The following is a 20695-nucleotide window of genomic DNA, read 5'->3' as shown; positions in this document are numbered from 1 at the left end:
ATATACTTTTGGTGCGACCGATTGCAATCAAAATAAGCGGTACACATCTACATGCTATAGCAGTCCTATATACAGAATTTCAACGTTCTGAGGACAGTCGATTTTGAGTTATGTGAGATAAATACGTACGTACATTCGCAACATACATTCGTACGTACGTACAGACGCCATGAAAAAATCTCTTCTGAATCCATTTTAAATCAGTTTTATAATTTGCTTGGGGAAAAAGAATATCCTAAAGTACATATGTCACACAAGAACATCTTTAAATTACATTCGATAGCGGTCAAAATGGATATTTTCGTTGAAATATGATAACCAAAATTTTTCACGTTTACAATACTTCCTTTTTACTTCGTACAAGGAACTAAAAAGGGATATTAATGAGTAACAATTCAGTTAATATTGAGGAGCTAAAATGCTGAGAGGTAACGTTTTATAAGCTACTAGAGCGATGTTTACAGAACTTGGCCCTTTGGCATATTTTGAGTCATAGAAGCGAAATACGAAAAAAAAAAAAAAAAAAAAAAAAAAAAAATGGTTTGTCTTTTCGGAAAATATGCTATGTTGTGTCAAAATAAATAGGTTAGAATAATACTATATATAAATCTATAATAATAAAAGCAAGTGTAATGTGTCTGTCTGTCTGTCTGTCTGACCGAGCTCTCCAGCCAAATCTATCGCACGCAGGGACCTGGAATTTTTTATACGGAAGCACAAAGGGGCTGGCCACCAGACCTCGAAGCCCGATTTTCGATTTTTGAATTAGAAAAATTTTAAAAAAATTATTTATAATTAATTATCTGTCTGTCTGTCTGTCTGACCGAGCTCTCCAGCCAAATCTATCGCACGCAGGGACCTGGAATTTTTTATACGGAAGCACAAAGGGGCTGGCCACCAGACCTCGAAGCCCGATTTTCGATTTTTGAATTAGAAAAATTTAAAAAAAATTATTTATAATTAATTATCTGTCTGTCTGTCTGTCTGACCGAGCTCTCCAGCCAAATCTATCGCACGCAGGGACCTGGAATTTTTTATACGGAAGCACAAAGGGGCTGGCCACCAGACCTCGAAGCCCGATTTTCGATTTTTGAATTAGAAAAATTTAAAAAAAAATTATTTATAATTAATTAATCACGGTTTTTTTGACTCACTGATATTATTATTTGTTTTCAAATAACGTTCGATTGTAACAATTGATTTCTTTATTCTAGCGTTAGTTTGCTGTTTTGACGATACATTAAATCGATTAATTACAATTCATTTCTTTTTTGTAGCTTGTGGGGGGGGGAAGAGAGAGAGACAGTCTACATGTCCTACACTACTATTCCTGCGCTATTCACTTATCTGCATTTTCTAAATGCACGGGCAACGCCGGGCGGGTACAGCTAGTCTAATATATATCCTAAGTCACGCTTTCGAGATATGAAAAACGCAAGTTAAATTTCGTCAACAAGCCCAGTAGAACGGAAGATACATAACTGTCCCCATTATCATTGTTTTCGTGTGTGTGCCGTGTTCATATATAACCGCGAAAATATGTGTGCAAACGCGTGTATGCTCCTATCACCTTCTTTACTTTCGAATGCGTCCATGCGTATGCGCCCATATACAAAAAACAAAAGCAAGCATGACTTTCTAGGTCAATTATAAAGGCTAATTTTAGATATAGTATATTATTGTTTTCTTATCCCATTCCTCCTGAAGCATGATACATCCAATAGAAATAGTTTGTTCTGATGGTTTTATAATAGATTGTAAATGCCGATAAATTTTCAAATATCCAGTTTCTTGAAAACAGAATGGGGCAAACAGTGCAATTTACAATTTGGTTGTAAAATTATCCTTATTATCATGCATAAATTTTGTCTCTGTGCAATAAAACATTTGTTTGACTAAATTGTTTATCATCTGCATATAGGTAGATAGATACCTTTGTACACTCTGTCAAAACACACGCTTTAATGTAACAAAGGAGTTATAACTTTCTGATGATTCGTTTCGATAGTAATTAAATTAAGTAGCAAATACAAATGAGTAACAGTATATTACTAAATAAAAAAAATAGTAATTCAATCATTTCAAGTTTTCAATGCAAAGACATTTTTGAATTTAAGAATTTTGCAACGTCTTGTAAAAAAAATTAAATAAGTACTCATTAAACTTTCAAATATTTATTATTGGTTAAACTGGAGAAACATTACATGCTGACAGGATATTATTTCTTTCAACCTTTTTGCAAGCTTGTACCCTGTCTAAAAACTTAAGAAACAGCAATTACAAAAGTACGAGAAAGATAGATGAATCAAGGAGCCTTCTGGAAACTGGTAGGTCCTCGTTCGATTAATTCCCAAAGCAAAGTCTTATACCCCTAAAAATGTTAACCTCAAACTAGTAGGTAAAATGTTTCCCAGGGTGTTATTTTTGAAAAAGACTCATTTCGAAATAAACAAGAAATGTTGTGTAATTAGGAACTAGTGGTACAATACTTTCGATAATACGATACTAGATCTGCTTCTGAGCCTAAAGATTTCAGATTTTATTTGCATTCTAAACTAATATTTCTATACAAACCATAAAAAATATTGCCCCTAGAAAAAATCCTCTTCTGGACTTCCATGTACTGAGAACGTAGTCTTATTAACAATTTTAAGTAAAGTGGAATTAAATTGTTGATAAAATAGAAATTTTTATGCCCTATTTAAAAGTATGTTAATACTTGGCTTAAAGGTTTCAGGCAAAGCCAATGTATTAAGTAAGAAAGTATATTAAAAAGTTTTTAAATAAAAAAAATTCCACGGTGAAATTGTCTTTAATTTTGATAATTTTAATTTCATTTCAGGTTGCTTTTTGAAATACAGCTTTTAATCAGCTGAAGAATTTTAGGAGACAATCAGACCGGATTCGGAGGAAGTGATCTTAGAGGACAACGTAATTCATAGTTACCACAGTTGTGTCTTTGTGTCAGATTCAGAAAATTCTTTGCTGCAAGTGCTCACCTGAGAAGGGCTCACTATCTCTGCAACATCAGTCATGATCTTACTTTATCTTTGCATGCTCTATGGTGGCTTGATTTTATTTTCTGAAAACTTTGTGAAATCAGAGACAAATTTTGATGAAGCAGTTATACCGTATTTAGATGACAACAGTTTTGGCATGAATGAAAATGAAGATGAAGATGATGAAGATCTCTTGCCACCGTGTGATCTTACAAACCCTGATCCTAAGATGATGGAATGGCGGCTGCTGTCCAACAGTCACGAAATTGTTCTGGACCAAGAGAATGTAAGTAATTAAAGCTTATACGTATTTCATGCATTTTTTTCATCTTTAATTTGAAATCATTTAGAAACATTGCATCTTTGCGTACAATTTAGATGCGGAGCGAAGCATTAGAACTGTTATATAAATTTGTAATGATAACAGATTACGCTGTTCCAGAATTCCAGAACACAGAATTTATGTAAATTAGTTTTATTAACAAAAGTAAAATCCAAATTTTCCTCAATCTTTTTAAATATTAAACTAAATCCACTTTTACGCTTGTTTTGACTTTAAAAGAGTGTTTAAACTTCCATGTTAATTAGTTTCATAATGCAGCTAAGTAATTAAAGACTTAAAAGGAATTTTAAATCTTATTCTATATCAAACAGAACCATAAAATAATTTAATAAATACCTTAAATTTTTTCGAATATAGCCATGAAAAAGACTTTCTGATTATGAAAATAAATGTTAAATCATTCATTCATAATTGGATAAAGATAATTACTGAAAAAATTTAAAATCGTTCTATATGATTTTCCCTAAAGGATTACAAATGTAGAAGTAATTTCAGCATAATAATAAGAAGTCATTTTTTAAATAAACGAAAATATTATAAGTATTTCGAAAATGTTGAACTTTTTAAATATCAAAGGAAAATGCACACTATACGGATACTTCACAGCTATAGAAAGTTTTGATAAAAACGGTGAAATTAACAGATTTTTTGAATTCATTATGGAATTTGTAATGAGTAAAAGTCATGTTATTATTACAACGGAATATCTGCCATAACCTGGCATGAAGTTAACCCATGAACCTGGCATGAAGTGTTCAGTTTAATATTAAGAATTTTATACATGAAAGCTAACCTCCACTGAGCGTCATGTCATGGCGGGATTAGAGGTGCTGGAGGATGACGGGAAGCTCAAATTATGTCCTAGAAGATCTAGAAATAACACGTATTTTAAAGATAATTAACTGAAAAGGTACTCAAAAGAAAAGAAGACAGAAACATTAATGGATATTTTGACGGTTAAAAATAAGCATTAAAATGGGAATGCGGCTTTAAATAAATCTAAAGATAGATAAGCCAGTGACGTCTTCGGCTCTAAATAAAATAGAAGCTTTTGCATTTCGCTGGAGAACATTTTTGTGTGAATAGACATATTCCAATTTTCCTTTATTTTAGTAGTGAGTTCATTAGCTTGTTGGAGAAATTTTTCTTATATTGAAAAGGTATTTTGCTTTGTACGTTTGAAAGATGATTTTTGTAGGAAAAAACAGACGCAAACGGTACTGTAATACTGCACTGTGAGCGGAATAGTTTTAAAAGGCAGTATATGGTTACACAAACTATTATTGTGGCAAGAGTTATAAAAATTAAGCACTAAAAACATTGAACTGAGGATTTGAGTAAACTAAATAATAAATTATTCGCGCATTTATACTCACTTAAAATCGGCTACCATGATTTTTACCATGATTTCACATTTTGCATCATATAGCAACGCAAAGCATGAGTCGTCATAGGACAAATTAGTTTTTCTTTACTGGAATAAATAAATAAATACTGTCATAATTTGTTTTGATAACTATGCATTCTTAATACTTTACACTACTAAGCATCCAAAATGTAACGCCATGAAGAATAAGATATATCAAATTCATATTTAGTGGACAAATAGCATAAAGTACAAAGGTGAATTGACTAAAATTACATCATTACTTACAGAATTACGAAAACAGAATTAATCCGTTTTTTATGTAGCCGTAAAATCTGGCAATAATTTCTGAAGCATGCCTACAAAGAAGTGCTTTAAATATATCCTAGGAGTTTATCAGTGCATGTTGCTTCTACACGTTGCCAAAGCTTGTCTGGCGTAGCAAACTAGGCTGTTCATTTGCCACTTATCGACCAATTGGAATGGCCGACATGTCGACAAAACGTATGGTTCAAGGCCGCATGGCAGTATGAACGAAAAATTATTGAACGTTACGTGCTTCATGTAGTTACACACTGTCTTGTTAAAATTTGGTTGCACGTAAGCTTTGAAGATAAGAAAGGAACCCAGGCTCCAAAGCTTTAGAGATATAAGGATGGTTGTTTAGCAGGGGCGGAAATAAATTTAAATGAGATTTCAAATCGTAACTCCATGTGTCGGACCTGTAGGACGATGGATAATGCGACAGTCATGGTGTCTGCTACCGTGGTGCCGACGTGCTCGGGTGCGATTATTGTGGTGTTTGCAGAATCGAGATTTGTCTGAAAAGGCAATGTCATGCCATTCATTTGCTCTGGTCAGCAGTTCGACGCACCACTGCAGTCACTGTTGTGTCGACTAAATTATAATCGCGGTAATGAACACCTTACAAAGTTTCACATTTTTTACAGACAGCATCGAATCATGAGCACTAAAGCCTGTTATTCTGCAACAAATCTAAATTTTGCGCTAGAGTACTTGATGTTGCTGTGCGATCAAACTTCGCCATGGGAATAACATGCTTGTAATCTTACTTGACGAGTACAACTATTTCCATCGGTCGTTTCCTGCCTTCTGCACATACCGATTCCATATTCGCCTTAGTATAGCTTCATTTTGTCCAACAGGAGCATAGATATTTCGAAAGGCTAATTCCCACTCTATATCAGCCGCAGTTATTCCTTTACACACAAAGCAACAGCAGGAAAATGTACAATTTCAGCACATTACAAATAGCTCACTCTTCTCTTTCTTTATATAGTGCTTTTAGGTGGCGTCACGGGGACCCATAATTTGCACAGGAGCTGCAATGATAATCATTTTATGTCTTTCGAGATCTAGGCATGATACAAATTTCAAGCCTGTTGGATTCCTTGCATTTTGAATAATGTAATTTAGAAATAGTAAACCGATTTATTAAGTTTAGCATAACGCAGGAATTATGCTTTGTAATGACGTAATGTTTATGTCATTGAATTGCTTCATTGAAAGACATAATTTCTGTGATATATTAAACACTGTAAAGACAACTTTAGAATATTTTATACGCATTTGAAAACGTCCTTGTTACAGTTGTCCTTATTACAGTAGTTAAATAGTTTTATAACAGGCTAATAATTTTTCTGAGTTCCGTGTAATTTTTGCTCACTTAGCATTTTTACCTTTTTGAATTAATCTTACATTTCAAGTTCGTTACATTATAAAATATTTTCAAAGTGCGTGATACTTATTTCTAAATGATATTTATGGTAGTCGACGCTTTAGGGTGGCATTTCACATGGTTTTATTAATCGTACAGAACGACACTAAAAGAAAACGGTTTTTTAAGGAAAATGAAAAAATTGCAGATTGCTTACTGAAATGCCGGCATCGACACATTGCATATGCTCAAACTTAACTGTGCCACGGCATTCATTGCACGATAGTTAAAGTAAAGCCACTTATTGTTTGTCAGACTTACTCCTGATTATTATTATTATTATTATTATTATTTGCCTTCTATTAAAGTCGAGCAATTTATGTACTAAAGTTGTATTTCTGAATTAAGATCATTGTATAAAAATTAACCATCGTTTAGCATGGGTCCGAATTAATAGGCGTCACTTGAGACTTTAGGTTTAACGAAATAACAGTAAGAATTAAGTTAAATAATCTATTTTATTGGTGATAATAAACTAGGCCTTCAAAGCTGTTTTTTGCTGGAGGGCAAAAATGTCTTCGTCCAGGACTAGGGATTTACCGAAATATTGAAGCGCCTTTGTATGAGATCCAACCTCTTCACCGTAGAGTCCCTTACAGTTATGCATCAACGCCTGTAGATTAAATGAGTATATTGACAGTATAAAATATTTCGCAAGAAATAAATGTTGTCTACTGCAACTGTTCTTTTAAGATTGGTGTTAATTATTCGTTGAAATTTATATGTGAAATAAAATTTTACACTTAAGTTAGACGCAAAATAGATGTTAAACTTGTTAAATGAAATCTAGAAGAAATTGAACAACAGTTTGCCATTGAATTTTGTATTTTTCAACTTAAGAATATCTCTTCGTGAAATATATATTAACAGACATGAACGTATTTATTCCACATTAGAAATGCCGTAATTAATCGATTTATCCCAGTAAATGATTAAAAATAATGGAGGAAAGTTTATGTTTGGCAATATAGGTTGCTCAGGGATTTGAGTATCCCCGTTGTGCATTTTCCTTCCTCATCATTAAATACGGATAAGCAGAAATCGAGAATTGCACTATTAATAGTTTCAACAAATAAAGAATAACATTTGACCCGAAAAGGGCATGATAAATGATTTACTAGGAACGTCTGCAGCTATTTGTACTCTAATGATCTCTACACTGGAAATCCGCAGACGGATGGCAAAGAAGCTTATTCCTGATTGAATATTGAATCTACTCCCGCCTTCCGTACCTGCAAATAAAATTCAGGCATAAAGACATTTCTATGTATGAAGTACAGGAAATAGAATATGTTAAGTAGTGAAATGTTCCCCTCATGTAGGCATCGGGAAAATAACATAATGTATAATTATGGTATTATCTAGGTATTATTATCTATGTCAGGGGTTCTCAATCGGTGGTACGCGTACCACTGGTGGTACGCAAGAGAAAAATAGGTGGTATGCAAAGAAGCGAAGCATTTTTAACTGTTAAATTCAAAAATTAAAAACCCCAACATACTGATTGAGTTTTTTCTCTAACACTAGTAAATTTATACGATCTGAGTTTTGTTCAAGAGTGTTGGTGGTAGTAGTACTTTGTAGTGGTACTAAAGGTTTTCAATTTTTGTTTAGATGGTACGCATTGGTCAAAAGGTTGAGAACCGCTGATCTATGTTATATTTAACAAAACGTTTATCAAACTTCGGTATGCTGGTAATATATTTTTTAAAAAAGTTCTTTGCACTCCCAGAAAAAAAAAAACGAAATATGGTATACTGTAGCATGAGAATAAAATGCTTCTCATAATATCGTGATTAAAGGTAAAAGCATAAGCTAAAACTAAAACTTCCCTTTTTTTCAAGTTTGGATACAATAAGAATGCTGTTGTGAGCTTTTGCATAGCGGATGATAAATTTGCATATGCCACACTGTCTTGAGTTTCTTGTCAAATCTCTAAACTGTAATTTAATTTATGTGGTTTGAAGCTTTCAAGTGAATTATATAAATTTTCTAATTTGTGTGTATGGAGGGGGGGGAGTCTTAAAATTTAAATGGCAGTTAAGTGAAGTTTAGTTTTGTTTTGAAAATGTCGCCATCAATACGTTGATGAAAGTCTTTTTTCTAAATTTAAAATTGCATTACTGCCAATCGCAATAAGTACTTAAGCATTGAACATATAAAGATTCTATCCAAAGCAGGTAAATTTAAAGAAACAGTGTAAAGTATACACTCTGTTATACACAGTTGGATGCGTACTGTAACTTGTACTTCCGTGGACTTATAATTGTTGCATTTCATCATCTAAATGCAGTCAGTTGCATTTAGATTTTCATTTTAGCTACTACTCTGAAGGTTATTTCTACAGTGTTTTAAACTACTGTATGAAGTTCGAAATTTGAATTAAACAAGTATCTGAATATTTTGAGCTGCAATGTATGGTAGCGTAAAATGTCGTGTTTTAGAACAATTAACCTGGTCATCTGCACAAAACCACGGATCTCTGTGTTATTTTGAATTTTTATGTATGGTAGCACTTAAAGTCATGTTTTAGAACAATTAGCAAGGCCGTCTAAGCAGAATTTTGGGCATCCATGGCTTTTGTGGTGTTTTGGACCTCACATACGCTAAATAAGTATAATATGGATCGAATTTGGGTACATTTGTTATTGCACTTTCGTGCAGTGCTCATTTCACAGTATATATTAAGGCGGCTATAATTATGAGCCGTACTGAGTGTAAGTCTGCAATATAGGCGTATTTGAAAGTCGTGTAAGAAAATTTGATTTTGATGCACCAAATTCAAAGTAATGTCTTATTAATTTTTAGTTTTGACTAAATTTTTTAAAGCAAACAAATACGATTTAATCTTACAAAATACTCAGGAGTCACAAAATTAGATTCATGAATTATTTTCTCATTCCTTAGATTTATAAATGGATTGCATTTTCTTTATATAGTAGATCTGCATTTCATCCATTCAACTGCATTCATCATGAGAGCTATACTGAGTTGCTTTGCAAATTTACACTCGATGTTAAATTCAGTAATGAATCTTTAATTTAACTTTGCTTAAGAGTAAGGTCAGCCTTTAAGAAACGACAAGCTAGTCCTTATAAAGTAAATGTGAAGGAGTATTTATTTGAAACATTATTAAAGTTTACACCCAGGTATTCTAAATGCGTAAAATAATTTGAGATTAGAGATTTTCAACTTAATTACGTCTAAAATACGTATGATGAGAAGCAGAAGCTGCTTTAAAGGTATATATCAGGGGCGATATATATAAAACTGAATGAGCATTTTCATTCAGTTGTTTGTATAGCTTGTTTGATTCAGTTGTTTGACAGCATCATTAAATGAAATGATATAAATTAAGACTATATTGATAAAATATAAGTGATAATAAATATATTGATAAAATATAGTTATATACGAATATAGGTGAAAAAAATTAAACATTGTTTGGTTTTTCCTTTCAAGTAAGACAGGAAGAAAGATAGGAACTTTCCGAAAGATAGGAAGAAAAGAATTTTAATTTTATTCAATGAAATGCATTAAATAAATAAATCAGAAGAAACCATGCTTCTTTACACTAATTTCTTTTTAATACTTACTTTTCTGAATTATTTAACACAAATTTAGCATAAAAACAAAATAAATAAATAAAATCACTTCAATTAAACGTAAATGTTTGAAATGCAAAAATGCTGCTTCGAAAGCATACTTTTAAATACATGTAAAAAGTAGGATTTTGATACTACTCAACTAAGAGTTTTAATTTATGAACGGTATCTGTGGGAAGATTAAGTTTGAGAAGTACTGAGTTAATGAACTACTGATCGTTGTTAGCCATATATTCTTATACGCAGCCATAGAAATGAAACCTAAGCCAAGAATGAATTCTTTTGAAAAATTATAAAATTATGTTTATGAGTAAAAGAAGAAATACAAATTTCCATTTAAAGCTCAAGAGTTTTACAACTAAGCTATATAACACATTTATCTTCTTATCGGTCATTTGAAACTTATAGTCTTATTCCTAATGCAAATTATTCAAATGGAATGTATTTCTGCCCACGATGGAAGTCAGTTAAAGAAGCACAATTTATGTTTAATTTATTGATTCAAACTATTTATCAGTATTGAAAGATTTATAATATTTAATAAATCGTTAGTTTTTGAGAAATAAATGTGTTATCATTGCATTATGATGGGTAACACTTACTTTAATGAGTTCCATTAGAAACAGCAATAAAGACAAAGCTTCTCTGAGCTCCTTTCAAATTAAAAAAATGTATTACAGTTATTGATTCAAAAGGTAAAATTTGCTTTATATAGAAATATATACTTATTAATGTGTTTTTGTGAAAGCCTTCAATAAATTAAAACAAGTGACATTTTCCAGGGAAGTTTACGAATTAACCACAAAACCTGAAGTTTGAAATTTTGTTAAAATTATTAAAATCCGGGGAACAAATTTTGGAAAGAATCACAATATAAATTTAATATAAATGTTTTATACTTTTCTTTGCAATGAAATTGAAATTGCAAATAAAATAAATAATGTCTCTGGCACACATGTTTCGTCTCATAAGGTCGAAATTGTAATGGAAAGCAAACTGTTATAGTAGCAAGAGAAAATATATCAGACGTTTTCATTTTCACCTTTATTTTTTGCCGTACCATGCATAATGCAAACATTTTTAATGCAAAAGAGGGCCCCTTACTCTTCTCCCGCTCCCAAAATATTCTTAAGCGTTTTGAAGGAAGGGCATGATACCCTTACTGTTAAATTTATCGGAATTTTTCCTTTGATTCTTGAAAGAGCAAGAATGTCTTTTTTCAAAAACCTATTTATAAAAAAGTAAACAATAAAACAGTAAGTAAAACATGATGCCTATCTCTTGTAAATATGAACACTAAAGAGTTTTGTGAGTTTTATCTCTTTATTGATAAATTTATGAGTAAATGCTTTTATATTGCACGAGTTAAGTTTAAAATGCTGAAAGGTAGAACGACATTAAATTATTATTTTATCTTTAATAATTTATGTGGAAAAATAATATAACTTATAAGCATACATGGTAGACATTTGTAGTCATGTCAGTTAGACATGTCAGCCTGAGGTAAGATGTTATTAATTTATCACATGTTACACAATCTGTGAAAATATACTAATGCAAATAAATGGAATTTTTTGTTTTGGATTCTTCTTCATAGATACTAACAAGCTTCAAACAATGAAGAATGAAAGTTTAATATTTCTCTGCTTTAAAATCAATTTCTCGGTTTAAGGTTTCGATGTTATTAATATCACATGAAAAGGTAATAAAGTATTTTACTAAAATAATAATTAATATCTCGTTTATTTACTGACTGATTTACTAATCACATGGCAAATATCAACTATTTTACCGTAAATTGGAACGATTTGATCTTCTGGCGATTTTGAAGCGACTTAACAATTAAATAAATAGTACAACTAGAAGAAACAAGCATGATAGCATACATATTTGAGGTGCAAGGCTTCGTTTATGAACTAACTTAGAAATTTGCTTCTGTTTCCGAAAGAGAGGCTACAGTTTCTGTAGAAAAGCTTTAACAAGGCTCAAAGAGAAAATTCCTCTCATAAACGACAAATGTAGATGTTAGAAAGTATTTATTAACGCTAATTAATTGAAACTTCTTTTTATCCGAAAGCATGGTCAGGAAAACATAATTACCAACGAAGTTATCCTGTTCGGGGCATCGGTATGATTTGTAAATAAATTGTAAAAATTGCTCAAAATAAAAATTCTAACACTAGATTATCTGCACGTTTATTCTATGATTATTGCCTTAGGAGTGAAACTAGTCATCCAGACTATACCATCAGTTAGAAATGTTAATCTTCTATACAGAAGCTGAAACTAGATGAGCTTTACTGACTCTAAAAGAAAAAAATTAAGATGAACAGGTCGTTTTTAAAGAGTGGAATTATAAGGTATTTCTCCCGCCTTCTTAGCATGCCTTCCTAGTGTAGTGGTTAGGACGCTCGGCGCGTATTCGAGAGGCCCGTGGTTCGAGTCCTGGCGAAGGCGTTGCTCATTTTTCACATCTCCTGCTTTCAAAAGAATTCTAATGACGCTACAGTAGCCCCCGAACTAAAAAGGGAGGTGGATGATGATACTCCACCCCCAGGATTTAGCGATTGGGTCCCCTAATCCCCAGTCGCCCTTTAAAAGGGGGAGTATGTTAGGTATTTTCTTCGCCTTCTTAGCATCTCTTTGTAGTGTAGTGGTCAGAGAGCTCGGCGCGCATTCGAGAGGTCCGTGGTTCGATTCGTAGAAAGGGCATTGCTCATTTCTCACATATTCTGCTTCCAAATAACCTAATATCTCTACACAGTTAATTTAAGATATTAGTTTAATTCAGAAGATTTAACGCTTAGCTTGTAGATCTAGTTCATGATATATTTTTCATATGTTTTGAGGCTACTTAATTCCCACAAGACGTTTATAAATCGATATATTTTATTACTGGAAATTAACAAATTCAAGTCCAAGTTTTAGAAGTGCGCGATATTATAAACGCAATTTCATAATGTTGTTATTATTTTTTTTTTCGGCAGGCACTTCCTTTTCTAGCATTGAGAACTCCTAAGGCCGAAAATGGCCGCCATTTTATTCTGAAGGCACCTAATAAGCGACCGTCGTTACATCCTATGAGGAGACACACAATGTATCCAAGCTGTCTCCGGGATTCGAGCCCGAACACTTGGGTATCGGCAGTCGGCCTTCCTAACCACTATACCGTCTGGGCGGCTGTTGTTATTTTATAATTATATAATTATACTTACTATAATAGTCTCATGTATAATATTTACTCTACTTTCTTCTCAAATTTATTTTAAATATAATTATACTTACTATAATAGTCTCATGTATAATATTTACTCTACTTTCTTCTCAAATTTATTTTAAAAATAATTATACTTACTATAATAGTCTCATGTATAATATTTACTCTACTTTCTTCTCAAATTTATTTTAAATATAATTATACTTACTATAATAGTCTCATGTATAATATTTACTCTACTTTCTTCTCAAATTTTAAATACAATTATACTTACTATAATAGTCTCATGTATAATATTTACTCTACTTTCTTCTCAAATTTATTTTAAATATAATTATACTTACTATAATAGTCTCATGTATAATATTTACTCTACTTTCTTCTCATACTTATTTTAAAGTATATTTGTTTTCATACAAGATTTTGTCATCAGGAATACCCTCTTTTGTTTTTAATTTTATATCTTCTCTGTTATCAGTTTTCCCGCTGTGTAAACTTACAGTACCATTTTGATAAGTGATGCAAAACGATATGACTTTAAATTCAATAACAATAAAAATATATAAATATGTCTCCTATTAGAAATATGAAATGCGGAACCACTTCCGATTACGTTTTCGGTTAGCATAGAACCACCCGCAGAATCAGTAATAAAAATTTCAAAAAGTAACTCAAGATTTTTTGATAGAAATATGATGTTACATTTAACTAAAACCTTTTTTCCCTAGCAACTGCAGTCTTTTGTGTATGAATAAGATAAAAAAGTATGCAAAGCAGATTTCTCCTAATTTTAATTTGCAGTAGTCCCTTAACACTTCATTTTAATCAGTCTATTTCCCTTTTCTGCCCTAAAAATAGTAACTGCTTATAACAAATCACTCTAAATAATGTAATTTCCAAATTAATCCATGGCTTATGAAAAAAACGAGGTTTAATTTGGAACATCTAACGCAAAGCTGCTGATGCAGGTACTTACATAAACGCGTTATCCAATCCCGAAAAAAGAAATTCGAAGGCGAAAAAATTCGAAGAAAAAAATTTGCGAATAATCTTTTTATTTCTCTACCATGCCTTTATTCCAGGTATGACACATTACTGCTTTGACTTTTATTCAGCTCGCCTCTCTATTTCATCAATCGTAATGTTATACTCGTAAAAAGGTGACGAAGAATGGGTGCATATTGCTCCCATTATGATATGTGTTTCATAATCAAGATGTGCCTCTCAAAAATTATTTCTTCTAGAAATAAGACGTGTTAACTCGGCACACAGGCTAACATTTATTTGCAACTACGCTAAGCACTATCTACAGCATTGGTCTTGAATGAAAGTATCTTTGTCTTCTCTCATTCTAAATGAATAAGCATATAAAATATAAGCCATGTAAATCAAACTACTAACTCTAATTTTTGTTAATCTGTTAACTCCCTGTTTTAATTCGTAAATTTTCCCTTTCTGTCCTGAAAATAGCACTTGCTTATAATAAATCTCTCGAAGACAGGCTAATTCAAAATGAATCCACGTCATATGCTTCTTGCATAATGTTAATGACACAGATACTTACATAAAACTCCGGTCAATAACAGTTTTAGAAAGTTATTTATTATCCAATCAAAATAGCTAAAGGAAAAATCTATAAATCACTTTGAAGGATGATTCCATCTTGACAACTCACTTTCGCTCTCTGCACCTTTGCCTAGCCACATTGTTGTTGCGGCTTTTCTTCTCGCAAGGTCTTCAGAAAAGTAAACTTCTTAAAGCAGGTGCGCTTATTACGGCACTTTATCTCCAGTTGATCCAAATTATTAAACTAGGCCTTGGCTGCAACTATCATCTTATGTATCGGATATCAACGTTAACAACTACGCATCTACATGACTTCAACATACCAAATAATTTCATATATATATATATATGCCGTATTTCTCATATATTTAACTCTTTTCCTGCTACTTTTAGTGCCTGCAGCTCGGGGTGGGGGGAACTACTCGGTGTATACTATTTCTGAAGAAACAGCTTAAATGATTAAAAGATTATATTAAGAACACATATAAAGACATACTAATGTAATTATATGATGGAGGTCAAAGAACTTATCAATTTCAATAATATTATTTTTACTTACACAAAATACTTTTCTATTTATGCATTCATTTTACATCGTTACCCTAAATCAGAACTTTCTAAATCATATGCTGAAGTAACTAGGGGTATCAGGTTCTGTGTTCCTCCTTACTTGCTTTGGGAACATTAACTGTCCTGACTCGGAACAGGGAGCTTACTAAAGCTATGTTCAATAAATTTGGGAAGTAGACAATACACACAGGAAGGGTATACGAAACCCTTTATTTTTCTCTCTTTACAATGATTTCCGGAACTTCGGAATACAGAGACCAACCACTTGTGGTCTGAACGTAAGAATATAAAAAATATTAACTAAAAATCTAACTAAACTAACTTTGGATTAATAAACAAGTGCCTAACTCCAAGATTGGCCGTATATTAACAAAAAGCCGTATGTAGTACAGAGAACTGCTAACACTACGATACGTTTAAAATTATCAAGAGGATTAAACCTCTGGCCTTGAAGGCAACCAGCAACCGAGTAAAACTACTATGGCAAGCGGCCTGCTTCTAATAGCTCCTTCCTCTCTCTCGCTTGGCAAAAAGCCACAACTTAAGTACTTGGCGTTAGCAAGACAAATTTGCATAAATAAGTTAAAAGCTTTTAATTCTGGCCGGAAGTAGAAAATAAGAAGTGATAGTAAAGATTTAACATAAAATAAACGTTAGTAAAACTTAAGATCCTTACAGGGGAATATATGTTAGGTCTTCTCCAGGATTCGAATCACGGATCTTTCAGATGTTAGTGGGGATGAGTACTCATTTACACTACGACAACACACTCAAGAAAAGCGATAAGTCACTCTCACTTTCAGTATAGTTTAAAACTTAACTTTCTTGCTTTAGAATGCTTTGCGTAAGTCCCTTTATCAATGAATTTGAAAGAAAGCCAAAGTATTTGTCGTTGGAAACGTAATAAGTATGCTGTGTGTATAATGAGCAAAATTCTAAGCATTCGTTTCAGATAAAATTTAGGCTTTCGGTAATTATAGTTAATTGAATGAAGAACGTGTTAAAACTAGTCTAAGATGTGTTAGCACACTAAGTTAGGTGTTTTCGTTACGGCATCCAAGGCATTTCAAGAAGAGTATGTGTGTGACAATTAATTTTCGAGATAGAGCTTTATCTGCGGCGTTACGACTCTATTCCGCTAATTCTAAACGCTCCACTAACAAACAGTTAAATCATATTTGAACTCGCTGGGTTATGTTTAGTCGACCAAATATTTCCCTTTCCCATCTTTCGCAGCGGTGCTAAATCACTACCAAGCCCCGTTAGCGCGAAGTGTGTTATTTCCGTTGAACCGCCAGGTTATGATGCGTCCTCTTCTGCCTTATCAGAGCCGCCGTTGAATAAATCCATTACTGTGACGTTAGGGAGAATCGTCCCGGCTTCAAATATTTTGAAGCATGCCTTTTAGATTTATTCTCGGGGACAGCGAGAACTCAATTGCTCTAAATTGAAGGCTGATTTGATTCATACATTATCTAAATCAAGAGACATCTTCGGGACGAATTTCCTCCTGAAAGATAAATGAGCGGCTTACGCAAGAAATTCTAAAAGTAAAGAAGAAAGATGTGGTGGAATATCACGACTTCTGACGGTTTCGGGAATTAAGTCACAATTTAGTTTCTAGTCAGTTTAGTTCCTAGTCAGAGTGCTGGAAGAAACTAATTCTGTTGAAAATATTTTACTAACCGCTAACCGCACATTGTACTAAAATGCTGCTGAGCTGTAATGGAAGAAAATTTTATCTACTGACTGTATTTTGTTTTACATTTGTTATTTCTTCTCCATAATCTTATAGACTCCACCTCTTTTGCTTTTGCTTTACATCCCGAAAGCTGGAATTAGTAAAAGAAATAAATAATACTTATCAACGAGACTGTTTTTTCTGTTCTTGTTTTAAGTTCACATAGTTTGGGAATTTATACAAACTAAAGCCGTCTCTAACTTGTAAATTAGATAGAATTTTAAATTATCTCTCATTTTCTTCTCTTTTGATCTAATTATAAGTTTAATTCAAATAAAAGTATACTTTTAAACGAGTTAAATAGCTTCATAGTACTATGAGGTATTTCCCCCCCCCCCTTTCCGCATGCCTTCGTGGTGTAATTGGAAGCATACTCGACCCGTATTCGACTGGTCCATGGTTCGAGTCCCGGCGAGGCACATGTTTCACGTCTGCTTACAAAAATGACTGTACAGTTCATTATTAACACCAGAATTTAATACAGCATATTAATGATTCTCGGTAGCATTATGACAATTCTACATCTAGATTATATGTATTTTCCCAAGATATTTAAATATAAGGTATTTAAACATACATATACTGCAATATATAAATTATATAATATCTCGGTACACTAGCATCTGCTATTAACTTGCTCTTGATAAGCTACATGTCTTAAATGTTCTCAAACCATATTCTGCAAGGGTTCAGACATGGACAGTTTGCTGGCTGTATTGAAGATGACCACGTATGTTCCTGTCTGTATCAAAGCGCGCTGACAGAGTTAACTTCAGATAAAGATCACTTGATATAAAATGTTGAACTTCAGCATGACTTGGAACTCTCAGATGCTTGTAAGATATAGATGAAAAGAGAAACAGAACGTGGACATACGATTTGCAGCAGAGAATACCTAAATCTCTTGAAGAACTATACTGATGTGTATAATTTGTTGCGAGAAAGGAATGGGTCAATTTAATATTCAGCAATAATACTTAATACAGTTTTGTCAGTATTTAGCATTCTTCCAATAATTCTGTGAAAGGCCTCTAGCGAAGATGCTGAGTTTCCTTTTCAGGTAACATTTCGTCTAATTAATAACGCCCATTGTAGTGTTTCGTTGTTCTGAGAAGCTTCCTTAGCTAATAAATCGTCAAATCAGTTAAGTGAGGAATATTACATTCATATGTGATGACGAAGACAGGCCCGACATTCTCCAACGTCTTGATCCTACCTTTACATATACCAGATGCTCGTACTTAATGATTTATTTGGCTGATGGTGGCAGTTATTTTCCCGTTGAGTGCATATTTAGAGATGATTAACTATTGACGTGTTTATGATCTATTGCTATTAGCAGTGCAGGGTATACGACTCGCAGGATGTAATTTCTCGAAACAAACTTTCTGAATCCTATGGAAAACCCTTAGAAGCAAACAGTTGCTTTTGAAAAATAAAGAAAAAATTGTTACACAGCCATGTGGGTATAAGATTGCTTAAATTCTGCAGGTCTGCGTTTTTTCTACGCCAGCCAATAGAATTTCGTCTTTCCGTAAATTATCCCATGGCCTTAAACTGCCGATTTTAACTCAAGCATGGAAAAACAAGCTAGAAGTTTCTTGTTATTCTGGCCATGACTGAGCAACTTCAAACTTAAGAAATATTTTACAAACAACGGAATAATTTTTTTTAAATTCTCCGAATTATACCTAACGATGTGATGTCATCATACTGAACTGAGAATTCAAAACAGAAAGTTATCATTGGCTAAATTTTTCCTGTGATTTCAGCGCGCATTTACTAAGAGCATATAAATTTTGACAAAAGAGCTTGTACAGTCATTAGGTTAGAATGAGTTAGAATGAATCGAATAGTTTTGAAATGAGAGCTTTATTGTGTATTTCTGCCTATAGCAAAGAGTTATTTTGTCTTAATGAGGTAAATGTTTTACAGTTCCTACTTTAATTACCTTATCTGACTTTAATATTGACTTATTCTATTATTAATATTTCTCCCTTCTCTGCATGAAGCAAGCACTCATTGATAAGCGAAAAATAATTACATCGAGACCGAAGGGGAAAAGTACTGCATTGATTAGGTCAGTATGGATACAAGCTATGACGTAATCAGAACAAAATTTCCTCTGTCGTTGGCACCATATAGGTGATAATAGTATACCTTTGAACACTATATATGTGACAGTACGACTCTGCCCAGTTCCTCTCCAGTTTTAAAAGCGATCGTCCCTGAGGGCTGGACCGAAGATCTTCCGCTTCTCATCCCTTACCAACAAATCACTCAAAAGGCCTTTCGGAACGCCGTACATTTTTAATGCTCTCTTGCGGCACATACACTATACATTTATAAACACTCATGCTTTCTCTGGGATTCGAACCGAAGCGTATCGGTGCAGCACTCCGAGTCAATAACCGCTATACCCTATACCGTGTGGGCGGTTGGCTGTACAAGTAGCAGTAGTTGTACAGGCTTGCACATAGCAAAGCATACAAAGGAATGGATACCTAAGGGAATGTATGACTTCGAGGAGGAATTCCTAAAGAACTTACACTCGCTCGCATCCACGTTAGACATAAAAAAACCCGCGAAAACAGCCATGCAACCATCTCGTTCGCCTGTGTTTAAAAGCAGGATTAAGTACAAGTATTCAGCAGGCTTTTATGGCTCGGCCACTAGTGGGGCCGCAAAGAGGAAATCAGAGAGAGAAGTGAAGAAGGTGTTACAGTTGCAGATTTTATTTTATAAGCCAATTGTTGCCTTATTAGGCGAAGACGAATTCCAGAAGTCATATTATTATTGAGTACAGAAATGCTAAAGTTGGTGCACGCTGTGACAGGCCTTTCTTATTAAATAGAACTTCCAGCGTTCAGGGGAATGTCACAACCTGCTCTCATACTCTTGAAGTTTAGAGTTAGGTAAGAGTTTTTTTTTTATCTGAAACTGACTTTCCGTAAACTTTTCAGCATAAAAGAACTTGAAATAATTTTGAGTTTTTAGGAAATATCTTCATAAAAGTTACCATTTTTATCTTTACGCATTTTAGCATATAGCAACTGAAAAATATAATAATGCGAAACTAGTTGTCGATGCCCCTTTAAATAAACAGAGAATGGTTTTTATATGTTTATTTATTTTTCTTCACACTTTTATCTTATTCCATTTACGTGATGTTTTTTACTCTCAGTAGACATCAAATTTAATTTCAGTCGTGGAAGGAAGAGAATTATTAAGTTAAAAGTAAAAAAAAATATTATTTTGCTTATGAAAAGAGACATCTTTAAACACAAAGGATCACAAATTTTTCAATCAAGAATATGACTAATAAAATAATACTCCGATTTAGCGCAAGTTTTGCTCAAAGTTTAAGCTTAAGTCACAATTTATATTTTATATTTCATTAAGTACTACCATGGAGATATTACGAATGCACAGAGTTCGAATAAAATTATTAACTCAAGATATTTTAGTCGCAGAGCGTTACGTAACCCAAACATACGTAACTCTGCTTCAGTAATTCGTAAAATAACTCTAGTGTCGAAAAAAAACCGAA

General features: G+C 33.0%; 1 protein-coding gene across 3 annotated transcripts in view; it reads left to right on the top strand.

The window, feature by feature from the left end:
• LOC118194993 (uncharacterized) overlaps positions 1-20695 on the top strand; it is a 510033-nt gene that overhangs the window by 24330 nt on the left and 465008 nt on the right. For all 3 annotated transcript variants that reach the window (XM_085809750.1, XM_085809751.1, XM_085809749.1), the window contains exon 2: positions 2843-3285. In XM_085809750.1, coding sequence (XP_085665876.1) covers positions 3034-3285 — 252 coding nt within the window. In that variant the 5' untranslated portion in view covers positions 2843-3033. The remainder of the gene's footprint in view (positions 1-2842; positions 3286-20695) is intronic.

This window comes from Stegodyphus dumicola, chromosome X2, assembly GCF_044657685.1.
Source record: "Stegodyphus dumicola isolate Sdum_Otavi_A_Nest chromosome X2, ASM4465768v1".
Taxonomy (NCBI): domain Eukaryota; kingdom Metazoa; phylum Arthropoda; class Arachnida; order Araneae; family Eresidae; genus Stegodyphus; species Stegodyphus dumicola.
This window is presented reverse-complemented; position numbering and strand designations above follow the sequence as displayed.